At 40.1% G+C, this 21,707-nt stretch overlaps 2 protein-coding genes and 1 non-coding gene across 6 annotated transcripts in view; 1 reads left to right on the top strand and 2 right to left on the bottom strand.

Moving 5' to 3' along the window:
• The window catches only part of LOC148831784 (tripartite motif-containing protein 54-like), a 26,407-nt gene extending 6,372 nt beyond the window's left edge, over positions 1 to 20,035 (top strand). The window contains exons 3-11 of one of the 4 annotated variants that reach the window (XM_088919374.1): positions 862 to 1,039; positions 3,108 to 3,203; positions 6,196 to 6,429; positions 7,656 to 7,678; positions 7,774 to 7,898; positions 8,462 to 8,679; positions 11,462 to 11,731; positions 13,465 to 13,555; positions 19,285 to 20,035. In XM_088919374.1, the coding sequence (XP_088775500.1) occupies positions 862 to 1,039; positions 3,108 to 3,203; positions 6,196 to 6,429; positions 7,656 to 7,678; positions 7,774 to 7,898; positions 8,462 to 8,679; positions 11,462 to 11,731; positions 13,465 to 13,555; positions 19,285 to 19,295 (1,246 nt within the window). In that variant the 3' untranslated portion in view covers positions 19,296 to 20,035. The remainder of the gene's footprint in view (positions 1 to 861; positions 1,040 to 3,107; positions 3,204 to 6,195; positions 6,430 to 7,655; positions 7,679 to 7,773; positions 7,899 to 8,461; positions 8,680 to 11,461; positions 11,732 to 13,464; positions 13,556 to 19,284) is intronic. The other 3 variants (XM_088919371.1, XM_088919373.1, XM_088919375.1) reach the window with 3 other exon arrangements.
• On the bottom strand, positions 12,064 to 12,136 carry trnaa-agc (transfer RNA alanine (anticodon AGC)). Its single transcript has one exon. It is a non-coding gene; the product is annotated as a tRNA-Ala (tRNA).
• On the bottom strand, positions 19,801 to 21,707 carry LOC148831783 (corticoliberin-like). The gene is made up of 2 exons (XM_088919376.1): positions 21,576 to 21,707; positions 19,801 to 20,735 (listed from the first exon to the last, which is right to left on the bottom strand). Exon 2 carries the CDS (start codon positions 20,713 to 20,715, stop codon positions 20,215 to 20,217), a length of 501 nt encoding a protein of 166 aa, XP_088775502.1. The 5' UTR covers positions 20,716 to 20,735; positions 21,576 to 21,707; the 3' UTR covers positions 19,801 to 20,214.

Below are 21,707 nucleotides of genomic sequence, written 5' to 3'. Positions count from 1 at the left end.
TTTTGAGAAGATGCACAGTACAGGTGTTTCCTGTATTGTCATTCCAGCAGATGAATCCCGTGGTTCTGTCTAGCCTTCTCTGGATCCCTGTGGAGTGTGTAATGAGAGGGGAGTTCATTCATCCCCCAGTTTCCTGTTCATAATTCTTGTCTTCCTCTGCTAAACATCTTCGCTTTGTTCCTCCCCCGTGTCCGTGCATTTGTAAACTTCTATCATTACATACTGCTCCTTGTTGCTTTACTGTAAGAAAGGCACAAGTGAAAATCATGAAGATACATTTTCCAACCAGGGATAATGAAGGTCTTTCACCCTCTCATCGGGTTGCAGTTTGATCATCTTTTGCCAAAAAGACAGCCCGATGTGACTCTGTTAGCTAGACATCTAATTATCAGCGCTATTAGCGGGGTTTCCACTGATAAACGTTTTTCATCTTATAAAATATGGTAGAAAATACAAGTCGGAGCACTTTCAGCTATTTTGGTAACTTGGCTACACTGAACTTTATCTAGGCAGTGAGATTGGTCTTCAGGGAACTAATAATCCCATTGAGATAAAGTAGAAAAGTACTATGGCATTTAGACAATGTCATTTGTATTTTAGTAGGTACCTTCAAACACAAAGACTGTACCATCTACTAAGACGAAAGGTAAGTCAGGCCATGATGAACATAACCATAAGCTGTAATCAACTGCCTTAAAAACAAATAAATCAAAGCTCACGTTTCTAATCGAAAGCCATACAGCCGTTAACATTGTTTCATGGAGAAGGTTTAAGGGTATCTTATCAAATATTATGTGACAACATGAAATAGCAGCTTGGAGTGGTCTTGGAACTGAGTCCCGGCCACGTGTTTCTCTTCAGCAGTAAATCGGGCAGCGAGAGGAAGTGTGAGCAGCCCACGTGCGAGGAACACGAAGATGAGAAGATCAACATCTACTGTGTGACATGTGAAATACCAACCTGCTCCCTGTGCAAAGTGTTTGGTGCGCATAAAGACTGCGAGGTGGCGCCGCTCTCAAACGTTTACCAGAGGCAAAAGGTGAGGTCCCGTCTTCTCAGCCGCACTGTGGGTTGAAAGAACCAGAACGGATTAGAGGGAAAATTACAACACAGGTATTCCTTCATGAGGAATAGCATCACCTGGAATTAAAATGCATTGAAAGGATGGTTAGTTAAGAGTTAGGAGTAGTAAACTTCGGCTTATCCCTCTTGGCTGACAGCCAACCTCAGCCTCCTGGCTGCAGGAGGAGGAAGTTAGGACCCCAGGACAGTGAGAGACGTTCACTAAGCAGGAGCTGCGAGGGTGGAGGGATGCAGAAAGACCAATCCGACTAAGAGAGAGGAGCCAACAGTGGCATTTATAGTGTTTTCAGGAGTGACATCATGCAGAATTCCACGGTCGAGCAGCAGAACTGAGGAAGCGCTTGGTTGCTGTCATCCCTTCCAAACCCCATTTGTCTCTTTTGTTCATTGACAGCTCAACAAGACCATGGGAAAGTAGCATAGAAAAGCTTTTAACTGACTCATACTTATAGTATTCTTGGTTCACCTGGAATTGACAACAGCCAAGCATTAGGGGTATTAAAGGTTTTATTGAGAATTTCATGTTATAATAATTTGGCTCAACCAGACTAGAGTGACCAAGGGGCAGCTGCAGAGGTGGAGATGGGATGGAGGAGGGAAAAGACAGTTGTGAGGGAGAGAAGGAGATTATGTATAGTATTTCTTATTTTAATGTGAGGAAACAGCATCAAGAATGATTACGGATTACTGACAGCTAAAGGTTGATTAACCTCGGCTGTTGCCATCCCTCCTGAAGCTTCGTTATAAACTCCATTTTCTGTTTACATTTCACAAGTTTCAAACACTACCTTGTTTAGTATGTGAACAAGAGTGCCTAAAACGAATGGCAAATTTTGTTTAATTTGCAGGGATTAAAATAGAGTGTAGAGCACACAGACCTTTGAAAGCCTCTTTGTTAAATGTGTGAAATAATTTTATCACAATGAGACTTATTAGTCTTTCACATTAGAAGTCCTTTGCAGGACTCCAGATAAAGTTATTGTAAAGCCTTGATATGGCTGCTGAAATGTTTTTGTAACATTGAAAGTGGCTTGATGGTAACAGTTCTGATTAGTGTAGCACAAAATGAACAGGTAAGATTTTGTGGCAAAACAATAAATCTTTAATAGTACTGGTATTGTCTCCTTTACAATACTCAGGTTTGGAAATGCAATATCGTAATGATGCCTTCAAACACATACTGTAGCTAACAGCTTTGCAACAAGATGTAAAACAAGACAAGTAAAACACTAAACTTTGCAGATCATTGCACATAATTCAGAAGTGGTCTGTAGAGCTTCAGAGCTACTGAATCTCTCTGAGGTCATGAATTCTGAGGTTTGCACACTGACCTTTGTAAATGCAGAAGCTCTCATGCTCCGGAGTGTCAGAAAATTTAGGGAACACCACTGCTCTGTTCATTCCAGGGTTACCAGCTCTGGAAGGACAGAATGCAGGGAGTGTGACTGGACAAGGAAGAGAGCTATGCTGCCTTTGGTTATTCTTTTCATGTTATTAGATAAGATGTCAGGGGACAGACGTAGCTCACTGATATGTTGACTGGGGCTGTTTTTCAGCTCCTGTCGCACATGTGGCTGTGTCTAGATCCTGCTTACAAATACTCACAGTACAGAACTTTCGACTGCTGCTTTGGCCAGTCTCAAGCCTTGCACGTCACCGAACAGCGATGAATGAGTTCAGGCACTGACTGCAATGCCACCCTTCAGTACAGAATCTTTGAGAGCTAGGGGGATGTTCTTGTCCCCAGGTGTGACAGGATATCACAGACGTTCAATTTGCAGTGCAGTCAACACTGGTAGAGCCGTGTTACCACTAACAAGCAACAAATACAAATGGGATTTTGATTTCTTGAAATGGGGACCTGTCATTTTGACACAATCCGCATTAAAACTGCAGTTTTTCCACACATGACTTTCAGATGAGCGTGATTATTTATAAGCAATTCCAATCATGTTTGATTCATTGTTGGAAATAGTGTTAGAAAAAACTAGTCTGCATAATACTGGTGTCCATACATTTTTCAGGCTGAACTCAGCGATGGAATTGCAATGCTGGTTGGGAACAATGACAGAATTCAGGGCATTATTAGTCAACTGGAGGAAAGCTGCAGAAGCATTGAGGTAAAATTGACTACACTGCCTCATTCACGTTCTTGGCGAAGTAACTTTCCGTACAGACACTTTTGTTGTTCAGTCAGATGCTTCACTGTGTCAAGCTTCTCTTTGGTTTGTGTCTTGCCAGTATGTGGGTGATGTTGAATTCTAAATCAATTCAGACCACAGTTTTGAGGATCAAGTTGATCTATTCTGTGATGCTGGTCTGTTTGACAGTTTTTTAATTATGGGCATACAGAAATAATTGTTTGAAACCTATGCCTCATGACTCTCTGGCCTAGAATTAAAATACCATCTTCTTTTGTCTATTTAATTAGCACATTGCCACCTCCACGTATGCAGAGTATATGCTCACCCAGCCTTATGTGTTAATTCAGTGATGCCACTAATCTGAGATACGAAAGTAGTTGAGCCTCCTTTAAATTAAACAGATGGTACTATTCACTGGCTTCAATGTAAATGGCCGAGTGTTACCCTCAGTGTTCAAAAAACACTGTAATTAAACCATTGAATTAAAATGTATTGGGGCTTATACAGTGCCCATTAAGAAACAAATGAAAGACCCTAAAACAGGCATTGAAAATAGAAATTATATCTGTTATTCACCACAGACATGTTTCTTGCCAGTCATGTGGTTCAGACAGCCTTATCCAGTTTAGGGGGCTGAATCCACAAGCATTTCATTCACAGCTTAATACAGAGTTTGCCCTGCATGTTTAAGCTTTGTACTCCCAACGGGCCAAGTTACTCTGTCCTGATGCCGAATGTGATGTTTTTTCCACATGTGTTCTATTGGGTGATTGTCAAGTCCATGATGCACCATTGCTCTCATGAAGCTTAAAAAATAGAACCTCAGGACTGTGCGCACACAGTCGTCATCCAAAGGGTTGTTGATTTCTTGTGTGAGTGGGTAGAAAAACCTAGATGCGTTACCTAGCAAAGGCTTCATTTTTCACTTCAGCACGTACCATGATAATGTTTTTGCTCTTATTGGTGATGTATTTCCAGGGCCTGCTGGGGTGTGTGTACAGTATGTGGCAGGGTGGAGATGTTCTATATAATACGTGCCCATCAACACTGATTGTGAATTAATGCTACAGCCTGAAGTCATTCCATCTCCTTCCTTATTATAACTGAACCCATGCTTTCTGCTTGAAGAACTGCTTACAGTATTTATGACGGGCCTTCCCGCTGAAGCTGTCCATCCACTCCAGTTTCTCCAGCACACTTTTCTCTTTTCTTTTTCTCACTTTTCTCATGCCAGTCCTTTTTTTCTAGTCCCACTAGAGTCCTTACTGCCACAGGCGTCTGATTCAAAACTTTTCTTCTTGCCACCTGCTGTATCAAACTCCGCGCTCCTAATTATCTCCAGTCCCTTCTTCTTCCCTGGCAACGTCCCCTCTCGCCCTCTCTCCTGCTCCACGTCCGCCAGACTTTCTCTTCTCCTTCTTCTAGAGTTTGTTCACTCTCCTTCCTTTGTTCAGAATTCAGAGCCACCTTAGAGCATCTCCACAGACTCATCTGCTGAGACAGCGCCAGCGATTTCTCAGCTTTCGGTTCCTCAAACACTGGATTGCACTCTTAGACTGGTACATGGATTCTGATTGTCGCTGTAGTTCTTGTTGCTTCATTTTGTTTAGCACAGTGCTACAATTGCAGGTCCAGTTTATGCCGGCCTTCATGTAGTTTTATTAATTTATTCTTGTTGTACATACGGGATGTGACAGCTCCTTGCATTTACCTCATGTAAACATCATTTATTTTATTGTAGTTTGCCCAGGAGAAGAGCATCTACTGTACCAGGCCAATAAATGATTATAATTGAAATAAAAACATGGGATTGGGGAATTAATCAAAGACAGAGCTCTTCAATATGCAAATGCAACTTTGTTAAGTATGTGTACTGAATACATAGTTAGGAATCTAAGTCAAATATGCATAGCCAGAAAATTAAGTCAGAAATGTAAGTTTTATCCCACAGTTTATACATTATCTATAAGGTCAAATATGAATCATGGGTTACATACGGATTTAATAGCAACAGGCACATGCTGATCCTTGTTGTGTGGGTGGTGTTAATGTTGCCGCAGATACAGTCTTGTACTAAACCTACTGTAAATTTTTTTGTATTGAGTAACTTTTAGGAACAGTCTGGGCTGCCCACGCACATACTGTATGCACAAGTTCAACTGACATCTTTAAATAGACATTAAAAAATCTGTTGTTTAAATCTTAAACATCCAATGTGTAGATATTAGAAATGATGTCGTGAGGATGCAACTTTGGCGTATTCTCTGAGGTACTAAAAATCTATTGTACATGGAAAATATGTACAAACTTGCCATTACATTCTATTGCCAAACAGATACAAGCTGATTTTATTTTCTTTTTGCAATAGTGATTATGTTTCCACACCATGGTCGAACCTTATGGTGTATACAACTATGTGGTTACTATATTTAATTAATAGAACCATTCAGATTTTTACAGCATTATACTGTATTTACACAGTGTGGTCTACAGAGCCTTCAGGTGAAGTTGATTGAACCAATGCACAGTAGACCGATATAGCTATTGGAGGGAAACGTGAGAATTTCTGTCCACTAGAAATTCATGACTCATTTCATCCTCCTATCATTATTACAGCTACTGTCATATTTTCTTCCTATCTATTTTCTGAAAGGACTTGGGATTTAAAAAACCTTTAGTTTCTGAAGTGAGCACAAAGACAAGTAACTCTTTCTGTAGAATTGCACTTAAATTATGTAGGAAATTGCTTTCAAATGCAAGTTCGTGCCACTATGCCCTTTGAGAACTACTTCGTAATGAGTTTCAGTTGACTTTGCACCTTTTTCTTTGTTCATATTCACAATGTCTGTCATTTGATAGATCCTCTTTCCTTTTCCTATGGTTAAATCTTTATTTTTCCATGAAATATATTCCTTCTAAAAATAGATACGCAAATGAGTAATCTCCAGACCTTTTTTTTTTCCTGCAGGACAACTGCAGGAGGCAGAAGTCACAGGTGTGTGAAAAGTTTGATTGCCTCTACGTGATCCTGGAGGAGCGCAAAGCGGAGATGAGCCAGAAAATTACATGTGAGCAGGAGGAGAAGTTGCATTATGTTCAGACACTGAAGAAGAAGTATGGCGATCACCTAGAGGCAGTGTCAAAGATCGTAGAGTCGGGAATACAGACAATGGATGAATCTGAGATGGCCCTTTTTCTGCAGGTATGCAGAAGTGTTTATTTATATGTGAAGGCTATTTCAAAAAACACTAAAGTTTCAAGGTGTTAAAGTAGCTCTTAATTCTATCTATTGACCTGGTTTTGCAATACCCAGTTTCTTCTGATATTTTGTTCCAATCTGAATAGTAGAGTAGAGAGTAGGGCAGTTTATTGCCATATGTACACGTACATTGGAATTCTTAATCTGATCTCTCGGGACATACGCAGTACATCAGACATCACCACACAATGTAGACGACAGTTATGAATTTAACCTGTTTACGTAGTCAGAGATTTATAAGGTTAATTATAGTGTTTTCCTTCACATTCAATTGCTAAAAACAATTTCTTCATTATTGTTTTTCACACTTGAAATTATGATGTTGATTAATTATACTAATTAAGTATTTGAGAGATTGTATGTAAAATGATATAGAAGAATGTAAAGTCATGTATTAATTTAAAAGGGCGTCTTCCTTTATGGAAGTGATTTACCAACATAAAAGCATAATAACATGAAGAAAATCCTACTAAAGTCTAGTAATATCATGGTATAACCGTGGTAAAGCACATTGAGGTATGATACATTATACTCTAAACCATGGCAAACCATAACAATGAGAGTAAGTGTAATGCCACTGAGAATGTGTGCAAATATCATGTAAATATTCACAGTAGGCTTAATAATGATTCTTACTGTAGGTCATTAACTCAATAGTAGCAGTAGACCATACTTCAGTACAGAGACAATGATCCCAGAGCACCAAGTGGACTGAATAAGGTGACCATATGACTGTGTTCACTGGAACACTTTCAGATAGGACAGGGTTTTAAAATTGCCCTTAATTTGACAGACATTGTTTTGTGTAAATTCAGTATTATGCCTTTGCGGAGTGTGGAAATAAATGTATTGTATAATACCAATCAGCCGATCGCTATTCCTGCCCAGGAAAATGCGCCAGTGATACAGAATCATATGAATGCCCCTTTGTATACCAGTGCAAAGTGTTCTGTTGAATTTGTACAGCTGTACAGAGCACATTTTCACCTCTGTTCCTCTCTTTCCACCAACTAAAGGTAAACCCTGTAATCTATTCAACAGATTACTACAGAAAGCATGCTATAATTCCAAAGATTGATGTGACTGAAGGTCACAGAGGAATACATTTTGTTAAAACAGCTCGATTTCATTTTAACCATTCCCCTCTCATTTTCTTTTCTCTTTTACAGAATTCAAAGCCTCTTTTACAAAAGTAAGTACACTGTTGTCTTACTATAAATCTACAGGGTCATATGTTTCTGACCACCCTTTAGCGTAGAAACAGGAAGATTTTCTTTTATGTTTCAGAATTAGCGAGGCTTCCAACATCTCACACCTGGAGAAAGTGGAACGTGGCTATGAAAACATGGATCATTTCACAGTCGATTTTGAAAGAGAAGGAAGAGCTCTGCGGAACATAGATTTTGAAAGAGGTAAAGAAATTCCAGTGTCAGTATTTAGCACACATTTATTTAGTAATGGGTAGACAATGAGCGGACACATAAAGACATCTTTACCACAGAATGTCAATTTGAGACTCCTCTTTTTATATTTATAGACAACCAATGACAACATGTCATTTCAAACAGCATTATCTATAGCGTAAACTCACAAATAAAAAACCAGCAGCCATCTGAAGTAAAATGCAGATTTGCTGTGCTGAAACTTGCTAATTGTATTTGTTGTATACTTGAGGATGTCTTGCAAATCATCATGCATCATGATTTTCATTCACATTTTAATTGTGCAACATGATTTTTGAGAGACAAATTCTTTTACTTTTTTCACATCTAAACCTAAAACTCACCTTTTTACTAGGGCCTGTGTCTAATTGCCTTACAGTGTTTCCTGTAAGTTCTTGTTTCATTCTTTTTCTTTTTACTTATTATGGTATTTTTTCTCTTTTTCTTCTTTAACACTACGTACAGCATCCTTGGGTTTGGAGAGTCGCTTTATACATGAAAATGATTATTATTACTTTCTCATCCCTGAACAGAGGAGGAAGAGGAAGAGGAAGAGGAGGACGAAGAAGAAGAGGAGCTGGAGGAGGCCCACACAGAGCCGGAGCAGTCTGATGGTGATGGGGTTGGGACAAATATCGGGGTACAGCATCAACAGGCCCAGCAGACACCCCTCCCGGGTACGAATGCAGCTGAAACTGCTGATGGCCTTCCTAAAGAGGACCTTTCCAAGTCACCAGACACAGCTGCACAGGTGAGATCTCCAGATTTTTGTACAACAGATTAATAGCTGCCTTGCAATTCATACAGAAGCATTCACTATTCCAGATATTCACTCAGAAATTCACATCTGTGATGTTCCAACCAGGACTTTATTATGAGAGAAACTCGAATTCTTCTAAATCTTTGAATAGCTCTAATTTAAAAGACATGACCTCTCTCTACAGAGTTATATTCTCTAGTCCCTTAAAGGAGTGAACTTCAATCTTTATGCAGCTCAGCATCAGGCAGAAGATGCCCAAGATATTTTTATCAGACCAGTTCGAGCAGATAATATTAAATTGACAACTTAACCATATGTTTTAAATAGAATTACTACCTCATTCTTTTTTTTACTGTAGCCATCCAGTTTGTAATCATCAAGTCCTTAACCTTCATCTTTCCAGCAATGAGTCTGCCCTCTCTAGCGGTGAATTTTCATCCTGTTTTACAGACCAATACAGACCGTGAATCACATGGTAGCGGGCGACCAATCAAAAGAGACAAAAAATGTTATTTTTTCCTATCATGAACGTGAGTGATGGTGAAAGAAGGGCATAACAGAATGTGTGTAATGCAGGACTCAAGTCCGTTTAAGTGCAGGAAAGAAAAGTGAATTAGATCATTTTAGTGTCACGGATGTCGGAAGGGATGAACCGTGGAGAGGCAGGAGAGCGGAAACAGACCCATATGCGTAGCGTCCGAACGGGGGATTAGCCCGGGCTCAGCAGTTCAGGAGTCGCATAGAAACAGGCAGCGGACGTGGGGCGACCTGGATGCTAGGCAGGTCTCAGGACATCCGAACGTCAATGCTGAGCGAAGGAGAATCAGTGACCCGGAAATATATAGCCGCAGAGAGAGACACTGGAAGGAGAGCAAAGCACAGGAAACTGGGGACAGGACAGAGTAGGAGCGCCCTCTGGCTGCAGGGGGCGTGACATTTAGTCTATAAGAAACTTCCCTTTTAAACTTTGGTCTGACAAGAACTTTTTCTTCTGTATCGAAATACCATTGGGCATAAGTCTCGGCCCAGCAGGAAATGTCTCCTGTGAGCCCACCTGCTAAGTTCAAAACTCCCGGGCATCTTTAGGCTGTGGTTGGTTTTCCTAGAGCAACTATGAACTGTACTGCACTAGATTGGTCAACTGCATGGGTTTTCATGGGGAGTGCTAATGCCATTACACCTTGCCTATACAATTAATAAGCTTATTCTTTTTGTCTGCTCAGAAGTCACCTGCAGGTATTTTCCTCTTTCAATCATATTTTATGTTACAGAGAACCTTTTTAATGATCAGCAGCATTTCGAAGCATTTCACAGTTCAGTCATATTACAATACTATGTGCAGTTACAGCACAAAAATCACAACTTCTGTTGAAAGTAAAGAAAGTAAACAAATGCATGAGACTAGGTAGTGATAAAATTTAAAGCTCAAACATTTCCAAGGAAGTACTCAGATTTATTAGGAAACTTGAGGATCCTGAGCGTGGGTGTCATACAAAAATGAATGGGTTATTAAGAAAACTTGAACTTGAAAAAAAGTGAAAACTGATGGTGATTGGGAGAGATCTGCTTTTTGCAGAAGAGTGGAGGAGTGTCCCTCAAGTGTCATTATCCTTGGCATCCTCGGTACAGAGTTATGACTTGTTCACAGTCAGGGGATCTCATATGCCATATAGAAATAAAAAACAATGATTGATATCTCATTATATTGAGATAAAAAGCAATTACATCGGAGAATGTAATAAAGGATAAAACTATAAAGGACTCTGTAGTTAAAGTGGAAAACGTCTGAATGTGGTTCCCAAAGATGACCAGTATCTAGAGTGGATGTGTTGAATGTACAGTTACAGCCTTGTGCAGAATTCTTTACAGTTTTACAGTTACACTTCTATAGCACTTTTCTGGACACTCCACTCAAAGCGCTTTACAGGTAGTGGGGACACCCCTCCACCACCACCTACAGTATGTGCAGCCCCACCTGGATGATGCAACAGCAGCTATAGTGCACCAGTACGCTCCCCACACACCAGCTATCAGTGGGGAGGAGAGCAGATTGATGAAGCCAGTTCAAAGATGGGGATTATTAGGAGGCCATGATTGGTAAAGTCAAGGGGGAAATGTGGCCAGGACACCAGGGTAACACCCCTACTCTTTTTTGAAATACCCTGCGATTTTTAATGAACACAAAGAATCAGGACCTCTGTTTACTGTATATCTCATCTGAAGGACGGCACCTTTTTTTACAGTATAGTGTCCCCATCACTATACTGGGGCATTAGGACCCACACAGACCACAGGATGAGCCACTGGCCCCCACTAACACTACTTCCAGCAACAACTTTAGTTTTCCCCAGGAGGTCTCCCATCCAGGTACTGACCAGGCTCACACCTGCTGAGCTCCAGTGGGCTGCCAGCTGTGAGTTGCAGGGTGATATGCAGTAGCTGCTGGTGTACAGTATATGAGCTAGAGACCTTTAATGGAATAGAATGAGGATAGTTATTATCTCTAAAAACGTACAAATGTGTAAAACTTTCAAAACCATCACGTTTTATGTTAATCAAACACTTCAGCAAAAAAAAAAAAGTCATAGTAATGCAATAGTGGTTTTGCAAAACGTCCGAGTCTAGTATTTTCTGCTAATCTCACTTAAGTCACTGCAAGGCCGCCAAGAGGAGGTCTGGAAAGGTTTTGTGCCCTGTGGCTTTTGATGGGCAACCGATAATGAAAAGGGTGCCTGTGGTGTGTCTGTCTTCCCTTGCCTGCTGTCCCCGAAAGGGAGCGCCTGAGCAGAGTGCGGCTCCGGCCACCGCGAAGACCGAGGGGATCATCGCCGCGGCTGCAGCCGACCCAGTGCTCTACCCCGGCTGGTACAAATCCACAGCCGGACCGGCGGCCGCTCCCGGTCTTGCCCCGCCCGGGCAGGGCACGGCTCAGCCGGACGCCTCGGGGTCAAAGGAAGGGGATACGCTGCCGGCGGCGGCAGGGGCGACAGCGCAAGAAAGCCCGGCCGGAGCTCACAAGGAGTCTGGCTCTGCTCCTTCCCAGGTCTGTACATGTACCTCGTCTGCTTCACGCCGGGTTCACACGCTCGCACAGACCAGCCGCTTTGCTCTTTCATTATCACCCACGAAGAGAGACAAAGGGATTTTGTGAAACTCTTAGCCCATTCTTCGGTGTCCCTTTCTTTCTTCGAATAATAAACGAGACCTGGTTTGAAATTTTTTATTCAGGACTGGGACAGTAAAAGAAAAGTCCCACTTTTTCTATTCTTTCGTACTAATATGGACTGCGACGCAAAACTATTTGCTGAAATTCAATGTTGTTAGATAGATAGATAATACTTTATTAATCCCGTAGGGAAATTGATGAAAGCAAACTGGAGAATGCGGGCATTGATCCCGCTACCTCTCGCATGCTAAGCGAGCGCTCTACCATTTGAGCTAATTCCCCACCACAACCCTGTGTAACCCTTATGTATACTGTATGTGAAACCTGTATTAGTCACAGTTTGATATTTATTCATCTTTCAACTCATTTTCAAAAGTTTCATGAACTATACTTGACTATACTAGACATCTCTTCTGACCTTTACTATTTCTTTATTGCTCTTGTAGATACTGTCAATAAAACATCATTGACTGTTTTTCCACATTTATATACACAAGTTTTCTGTCAGGGAATATACTTACAGTACATTGCTGTGGCAGCATCACACTGTGGAACTGGAACAAGCAGAGATTAAACACGCTATGAAAATTAAAACGAGAAAAAAAACAACAGTTTGGCTCTGGAGGCTCTTTAGGTGTGTGTGAAAGAAGAAAACAACAGGAATGTGAGGCAGAGAGGTGGGTAAGAAGCATAAAAGAAATATGGTGTGAGAATGGGTAGGGAGAGGTGAGAAAGAGGGTCCACAAAGATGGAAATCCTGGAGATAAATATTAGGGGGATTGTGGAAGGCTGAAATATGTAAACGAATGGAGAAAATTAGAAAGAAGTTATTTTATCTTTTTTTTGGTTTACTATTCATTATGGAATGAACCTTTGCTTGTTTTTTTACAGCTCGGATGCAGAGCAGACTCTCAAGTATACTCCTACTGTACCTCTTAAATGAACCCTTTTCAAATAGGTTCAGAATGGATAACTGTAGTTATGTTTGCATTCATACCTATAATCAGTGTTGCTGTGAGTGAGGGAGATGTTCCAAGCTGTAGGTTTAGGTGAAAAGCACCATTTCGTATTTAATATGACAAGTCAGTATGGGTGAAGAACCCAGTACTCTCGGCAATGGCACCAAAGTTAGTTTATCTGAAAACATGAGGTGGCAGATTTAAAAAAATACCTGCTGTTTCTTTTTTAATAAAATGTTAATGTGGATGGCAGTGTAACAGGACTCATGTACTGAGCAAGTTACAGAAATCACCTCCCTTCTGAAAGCTAGACAGTGTAAAACTCTACCACAGAGGACCATTTGGCATAGAGGAGTTAACTGCTGTCTAGACTGTGGTGCTATAGTTATGTGTGCTTGGAGCCCCCAGGTGGCTGGGATCAATTCCAGTGGGATGACACTTTATTTGAAACTGTTTGCAAGTTGACCAATCGAGCACAAATTATCAGCACTGTGTTTATCTGTCTATAGGAGCGCAAGAGGTTATCATCAGTGCAAACACTCAATGGGCTCTATAAGAGTTAAATGTGACTGTTCAACATTCAGTGTTTAAAATGATCTGGTTTACTAGAACTGTGCAGACATGAAGCTTTGGTATCTTGTTTCTTCACAGGGGCTAGCTTTCTGCCTGACAATTCTGGCTTTGTTTATGATACTCCGTCACCTTTGGAATCAGATTCAGGGCGTGATTGTAACTTTTATGGGTAGGATACTTATTTCCTTTTTGCATACAAACTAATTCCTCCGAAATATAGTTTAGCGCTATTGTATGCTGAAATTAGACTTTGGAGTACTGTTTTGATAAAAAAATGTGTGTGTGTGTGTGGGGGGGGAATTTTCATTTAATTTTTGGCATCCTGTTTTAAAATAATGGGACACTAGTTTTCTAGTTAATAAACAATTGCAAAAGCAGGAAAAGTACACTTCCCTTCTGTAAGATTCCTAAGCATTTTTTTGACAAGTTCACATGCTTATTAAGAAGAGTTAAGTAAAAAAAAACAACATGACAAAAAACACTTACAAATACACTTTCCAATTTTCCTTCCTACCCTTTTAGTTTCACTTACATTTTGGCAGATTGCCTTGGCAGAATAAAATGAGCAGCCATGATAGATATGGATAATAAACACTGGGCACTGATTTAGACTATTAGTGCAAGCGTAATAAAACGTTTTTTCATTCAGTCATGTCATTCATGTCACGTGGGCTCTAAAGATATACCATCACCACAGACTTTACCCATTTTTTCATATTCAAAATGTACTTGCACTTATCTAAATCTATACATATCCATATTGATATACAAGACATACATATTTTATTCTACCAAGGTCCTGTAAAAAATTAATTAACTTGTACATTTTTAAAAAAAATCTGCAGTACAGGTAAATCCCACAAAATAATTGGAATCAAGAGATAACATAACGTCAATAACCAACAAGTAACAGGATACAACCTTTAAAATGTAATATTAATAGTTGGAATGTTATGCTGTAATACACTTCAAACACATCTCCTTCAGTTCAGTGTAGTGTATGACGAAAGATGTGACTTTATGATTTTCCACATCCATTATAGTCCACCTATAAAAGCACAATACATGAGGAATAGTATATATAACTGACATCTTTTGACTAGTAATTGACTAAATCCTCCACCTATGACCAAGGCTTTGCATAAAATAATTGGATATGATGGTTAGTTCAAATTCCTTGGGCTGCACTGCATTCTGATGCAAAAATGGACAAAATCTTTTTATGTGATTTTGGTTTTCTCAAATATTTATGTGCACATAAATGTATGAATGCCTTGTATGAATGTGATAACACGGCAGCAATTTAATTACATTTTTAAAAGACTACATGTGAAATACTTGAAAAAGAAGTCTGTGAAGGTCAATTTTACTCTTTAATGTTCCATTTCTCAATAGATCACTCGTTGGCTATGCCTTGTAGTCAAGGATGACTGTCTTGCATGAACTCGTACGTGAGTGAAAAGACCAATATAGCCTGGCAGTTGAGAAGGTGTTGTCTTAAGAGATCATGTACTGTGCAGTCTGGTCTTGTTGATATCTCTCTGATACACTTGTTTAGCTTACTTATGCTGATACCTTTGAACCTCAAAGCAGTGGGCTTTTTCTCAGATTGCATTATAACTTCCCAGGAGCTGATATTAATGTAACATTCTTCATGAGACACTCCAGAGACAGAGAGAAACTAAATAAATAAGATTTATTAATACATGTAAATAGGGTTCGGCATTTCCACAATGTTAGGAGAGGAACTGACTCCAGCTGTCTGCAAGCTCTATGAAAGTGTTTAACATTCAGCGAGGGTTGTCTGCACTGGTGACAGATTGAACTGGTGAGAGAGCACAATGGGTTGAAGTAAGGTTTAATTTCATGAGGAGATGGAATACAAAAAGGTTAATAATCTAAAGAAACATACCAAGTGCTGCTATTTTAGGGGACACAGTCTCACTTGTTTAATGTATGCTCCTGGCCAAACAGGATTAGCCATTAGTTTAGCTACAGGCATAAAGGGGAAATGGAAAGACATCAGGTTGCATGCTAAGTCAAGGTTAGGAAGCAACAGGGTTGGTCTGGCCTCTTCAGCCTCGTTCTGTATTTCCCTGTAGTAAAAGTGAGGAATTTGTACATAGACCCTCCACATCAAGCTGCCAGGTTAGGACATCTGATATGTCTAGCTGGAAGAAGAAATCCTTCTCTGAGAGCATGCAGTCTGATATTTGCCCAACACAAACAGCCCAGTGGGGCTGTTGATAGATATTCATGGCTTCAATACTTATATTGTCTTCCTGGGAGAGAACACCTTTGTTGTTCTCTCTGTCCTGCCATGTGATGTGTTACATCTGCAAAGAGTGTTGGTGATATAATTTCAGTATTCTGGATGTTTAAAAAAAAATACTGTCAGACATGCGGCTAGAGAGTCTGAAAACCCACCGGGATTGTGGGAGTTGTTCAGTAACAGAAATGTTACAGAAAAAAACAGAAAATCCAGCCGCTAGTGAGTTCCGTGTAAGAATGTGTAAATAAATCATCACCAGTAATATAATTAATGCCAAATTACCACCTGGCAATCCTATTTACAGGTAGTAGAATACATGTGATGTCCTTTAGTGGTAAATTACTCTCTCTATAGCCTAGCCTGTTACACGTTTCCTTTGATTGTTGGTGTGACAGGTTCATGATCACCACTTAGAACAGCAAACTGGTATTCCTTGATCAGTCATCCCAGTACCTACCAGACTCAGCCTTGCTTATGAGATCAGGATAGAAGCTGAGAATGCTGCAGTTGAATGTAAAGCTATACCTCACATTTTGAAGAGCTGTCACACCCATTTTTTGGAAATGAATCAATAGGATGAGTGATCAAGAGTATTAAAGTCATAAAACTGGCATTTGTAACCATCGCCCAGTCCTTTGACAAATCCAGTTTGGCAGGCAGTCACAGTATTACTCTGCCAGACTTCTTACCAATTGTATGGGAAGATGTTAAACAGGCTTACTTGAGCTAATAATTAGTTGCTTTAGCCATTGAGAGCTGTGTTGGAATGAAAATCTGTGGACACACCAGCCCTCCAGGACCAGGACTGGGCCAGAACTTCATGAGTTCATGGTAAAACACCTAGGAGAGATGTCAGAGGATGACATTCAGAGATACACTCTTAAAGAGACTCAACAAAAACCTCTACGTTATACTTATGGAATCTAGTAGGTTAGTGCCTCTTATAGAGAGACTATAACATAACCTTATTTATTTTAGCAAACTGCTTTCCCCTTTCAGCTGTCACATTACAGCTACTAAATAAGTTTCTGAGTGGAATGTTTGCGGGAACTTCTGTTTTATAAATATACTGTCTTATGTGGAAGTAATACCTTCAAGCAATAATCAAAACGTTCTGTGAGGCCCAGTAGATTTAAATATATAACACGATTCAAAGTAAAGTAAATTATTTTTAAAATCAGGCATGTTATTAATAATAATAATAATAATTAAAAATAATAATTGCTTACACTTATATAGCACTTTTCTGGACACTCCACTCAAAGCGCTTTACAGGTAATGGGGACTCCCCTCCACCACCACCAGTGTGCAGCCCCACCTGGATGATGCGATAGCAGCTATAGTGCGCCAGAACGCTCACCACACATCAGCCCTCAGTGGGGAGGAGAGCAGAGTAATGAAGCAAATTCATAGATGGGGATTATTAGGAGGCCATGATTGGTAAGGGCCAATGGGAAATTTGGCCAGGACGCCGGGGTTGCACCCCTACTCTTTACGAGAAACAGCCTGGGATTTTTAATGACCACAGAGAGGCAGGACCTCGGTTTTACATCTCATCCGAAGGACGGCACCTGTTTACAGTATAGTGTCCCCATCACTATACTGGGGCATTAGGACCCACATGAACCACAGGGTGAGCGCCCCCTGCTGGCCCCACTAACACCTCTTCCAGCAGCTTCCAGGTACTGACCAGGCTCACAGCTGCTGAGCTTCAGTGGGCTTCCAGTTGTGAGTTGCAGGGTGATATTGCTGCTTTTATTCCATTTAAAGTTCTGTGTCAGAGTTCTTGTACATGATATTTCTCAGGAGAAAAATATAGCAAGTGAAACTGTTTTAGAGCACAATTTAAACTGTGAATTTAAAGATAAACAAGCAATGAAAGTACCAAATTTTCTAGATATTCAAAAAGCAGGTATCCATTGCTTGCATCCTATTGGCTGAAAACAATAATCTAATTCAGCATTTCATTTGATTCCCTGACACTGCAACAAGTGCATGAGAACAATGCTGTGATTATTTATTGAGAACCTAAGCTCTTTAATGAAGCTTTAACATTACTGCTGAATTGGTTTTAGTGGTTTTACTACATTCAGAATGATTTCTATGATGTGAAGAATCTCCAGAAATCGATATATGATTTTTTCACATAGGACAGCATGTACAGTAGACATTTAGCAGTGTGTTGACTGTCAAAGTCTTGGTAAAGAAAGGGAGAATACTTGTTAAATTCCAGCACTGGGTAGGTTGCATTTTAAGATTAACTGTTGTTATTATCCAATATAACCTATAAGAGTAGAACCACTAATCTACTCCCACGTACTGCTTTTTATCCCATTTTATGTACAATGTTCATGTATAATATATATGGACCCACTATCATAGATTTCCCTGATATATTTTATGATGAAATTCATTATACATATTAATGTTATCTGTGCAGTGTGTCAAATAAATGGCTCAAAACATACAAACCATATCATGTGCATTTTATATTGGATAATTGGATACTAAGGGACAGATAGGTGGCACAGTGGTGCAGTGGTTACATTACTCCCTTGCAGTGCTGGGGCCCTGGGTTCAATTCCTGGGGTGCTATCTGCATGGAGTTTGTATGTTCCCCCTGTGTTTGCATGGGTTTCCTCCCATGGTCAAAAAGCATGCTGGTAGGCTAATTGGCTTCTGGAAAAACTGCCTCTGATGTGAGTCTGTGTCAATGTGTGCCCTGCAATGGACTGGCAACCCAGTCCATCGTGTACCTGCCTTGTGTCTGTTGCTTGCTGGGATAGGCTCGGGCTCCCCTGCAACCCTGAATTGAATAAAGTAATTAGACAGTGGATGGGTGGACTAGGAACCTGCAAGTAAAGTGTAGCTGTATGGTCCATCCGGTTTCCACAAATTATTCCTCATTGTTTAATTCATAATCAAACACCCCTCAAAAGATGTAAGAACAAAATACTAAAACGTCTCTCTCTCTTTCCGTCATTGTCTATTAGTACAGTATGTGTTTTTCAGAGCTGATGTTACTAAAAAACAAAATAATAGCTGATTTTTATACAATACTTTCTTACCTGGTAACAATTTAGACTTGGGTTTTTAACGTTGGGTCAGCAGCGTTGGAAGCGGAACAAATTTGCAGTATAAACTACAGTACCTCAATTGTAGCGTAGGCGATTACAACGATACGTTATACTGTACACGATTTGCTCCTGTGTGCAGCGCTCGCCTTTCAGTATGTTGATGTCTTTACTGAGTGCACACAGCCGCTTCTACCTCTGGCATACAACTGTAGGCTACGATATTTGTGTGCAGCTTAACTTCATTTTCAAAAAAGAAGTTTTTCAACGTTATAAAATATGTCAGAAACATAATTTTATCTTACTCCAAAAATGTGAGAAAAATACCCTTTGTTAAGTAAGCCTAGAATTACTAGAATTATTATAGCCATAGTAAATATAAAGTTTCAAATTCAAACTAAATAACAACATAAGGGTACCAAAACCAACAACATATCCAGCTTTATTATTATATCTAGAGTAATGTAGTTAACTTTTGTTAACTTTGCAGTGGAAAAACAGCAAAAAGGATATTGAAAATACACCAATATTTCCTCGTTTCGTTTTGAACAGGCTGGTTCTGAGAGTGCGGCCGGCGGACCGAGCGAAAGTCAACAAAACACAGAAGACAAAGGCGGCGACGGACCTCGGCACGTCTTCTCCTTCTCCTGGTTAAACTCCCTTAAAGAGTAGCTCGCCTTGTCCTCCAGACATGGAGCCTACAACAAGCGAGGAGCGACGGGTGAAGACAAGTGCCTCGCTGTGCTGGTGTATTAACTGTACCGTTAGGTACACGCACGATATGACGGAGATGTGACTGAAAGAGCGGGTTGGGGTTTATAGCAATTCAACACCTTGTCTGAAACAGCTGATGCATTCTACATGGCTAAAGAATGTGTTGCTTGTGAATGAATGGATGCCAAGTTAACACTTTCAACCTTGAAAATACCACTGATAAATCACCTAATGACATACTTTTGGTGTTGGCACTCAAGAATTTACACAATGAAATGTAAACATAACTTTCAAGCTTTTATTAAAAATATAAATATTAGACATTCTCTTGCACAACAAAAAAATGACTCGTTGCTCATATTATGTTTATTATCAAACGTAAACAAGGTAGATTACAGGGAAACTGAATTTCAGAGAGGGCATCCATTTCTGAATACGGCGTTCTGAAATTAGTGAATTTCCTACAATTCTACTTAAAATATATTGGGTTTTTTTTGTTTTGAAAATGTGAAAGGTTTTGTGTAAATGCTACGGTTTTGTAATATCACTGTTACAACAGTTATACAAATTAAAATGACGCATTTATCTTGCATGTATGAGCCAGTCTGATTACCAACCATCGAGCGGGCTACGATTCCTCATCATTTTCCTTCGTTTGAGGTTTAAAGCTATAAAAAATAAATAATGTAAAAGCAGCGCTATGGTACAGGATACTGTGTATTTTGTGCTAGATGTAAAACTTCTTTGGCAGATGGAGCTGTGTCACGTTCACTTCCCGATGATTTCCATCATTTTTCTGTTGCTGTGCGCTTGCTGGGCAAGCTGCTCCGCCCGGGCCATTTCCAAAACTTCTCGTAGCAGGTGGAAGGTCAGATCCAGGGAAATGGGAGGCTCTTCGGACCGCTTCCCTCTTCCCGTCAGGTCTTCCAGCTGGTCATCGTGGCTGCTCAGAAGCCGGTTGGGGTGACCAACTTTGCCTTGCAGGAGACGCTGTGTGAGCTGCATCTGGAAAGCCCTGTTGACGTTAGCCGGGGACGCGTCGGGGGACATGTTGGGCAGGTACGAGGGGGGATTCTGATTTACGTTGCCCAGGCGAATGAAATACTCCTCTCCCAGTCTCACCAAAAGCGGAAGGGAAAGCTCCTGTAGCTCAGATTCGGAACCCCGACCGGACTGGACAGCCCCTGGGCTTTCGATAGCTCTACATTCATGACGCGGTAAGAAGGCAACAAGCAGGATAGCAGTAGAAACAAGGAAATTGAGCTTCATGACAGGATATCAGCGGGAACCTGAAGAGGAAAGAGATTAGATTTTTTTTTGTTTTAAAAACTTAAGTTTGCGTGTTTCCAACAGACACCAAAAGAACTACGTTAAACAAAACTCTTACCCTACCGAAAAACGTCATTCGGCGTTTCGTGTTGGAGAGTGGACATTCTGTGTATTAATTGCCTTTCCGAGGTTTACAGGCATCAAAGGTATTTACTGAATTGTACTGATATGTACAGCAGATCAACAGTCAACTTTATGACAGTAGGCGCTTCAGCCAGAAATAATTTGTATAGAGACTGAGATGCTCCAAATTGTTTGTTAATGTGTGCAATATTTAAAAAAAATCTACAGTATGCCAAAAATTCAGAATGATCATTTTAAAGTGTTTCCCTTCCTTTTAAAAACATATAGAAAAAGGTAAAGGGATTGCAATGCTAAAGCAATACGAAGGCAAACTTATATGTACAGTACACAACACACATTCAGCTGTATATTCCCTACTATAAAGGCCCATACTTCTTATACATTTGAATTTCTAATGTTAATAACCTGTGGATGAAAACTTTAAAATGTAGGAATCTGTTGGTGTTACAAAACTAGATTTCTACTTGTATAAAAAAGAAATTAATCCGTGATACCAAATAGCAGTGTCGGAGTCTCACACTGTGTTTTAAAACAGTATTAAAAACAGATACACTTCTGATTTCCTAGCTTCCTGCAGCGTCAGTTTCGGAAATAAGAAATAATAAACGTATAACACTGACACTTTCTCTGTCGCTATTTAAACACTTATTATAAACGCAACATATTGCACCACAAAATTACAAGGCTCTTAAAAGATAGTTTTCAAGTTCCCGTACCTGAATTACAAGAGAATGGCCGTACGTATGTCCGTGGACGCTGGTGACCAGATAAGGCTCGCAGTTAAGATGCTGTTTTCTTCCAGGTTTGCTACCGGTCTGTAAAGACACCTGTAAACGAACTACTTCTTC

This window comes from Atractosteus spatula, chromosome 6 (assembly GCF_055471065.1).
Source record: "Atractosteus spatula isolate fAtrSpa1 chromosome 6, fAtrSpa1.hap1, whole genome shotgun sequence".
NCBI classification, from domain to species: domain Eukaryota; kingdom Metazoa; phylum Chordata; class Actinopteri; order Semionotiformes; family Lepisosteidae; genus Atractosteus; species Atractosteus spatula.
Note: the sequence above shows the minus strand (reverse complement) of the source record. Positions and strands in the feature narration are given on the sequence as shown.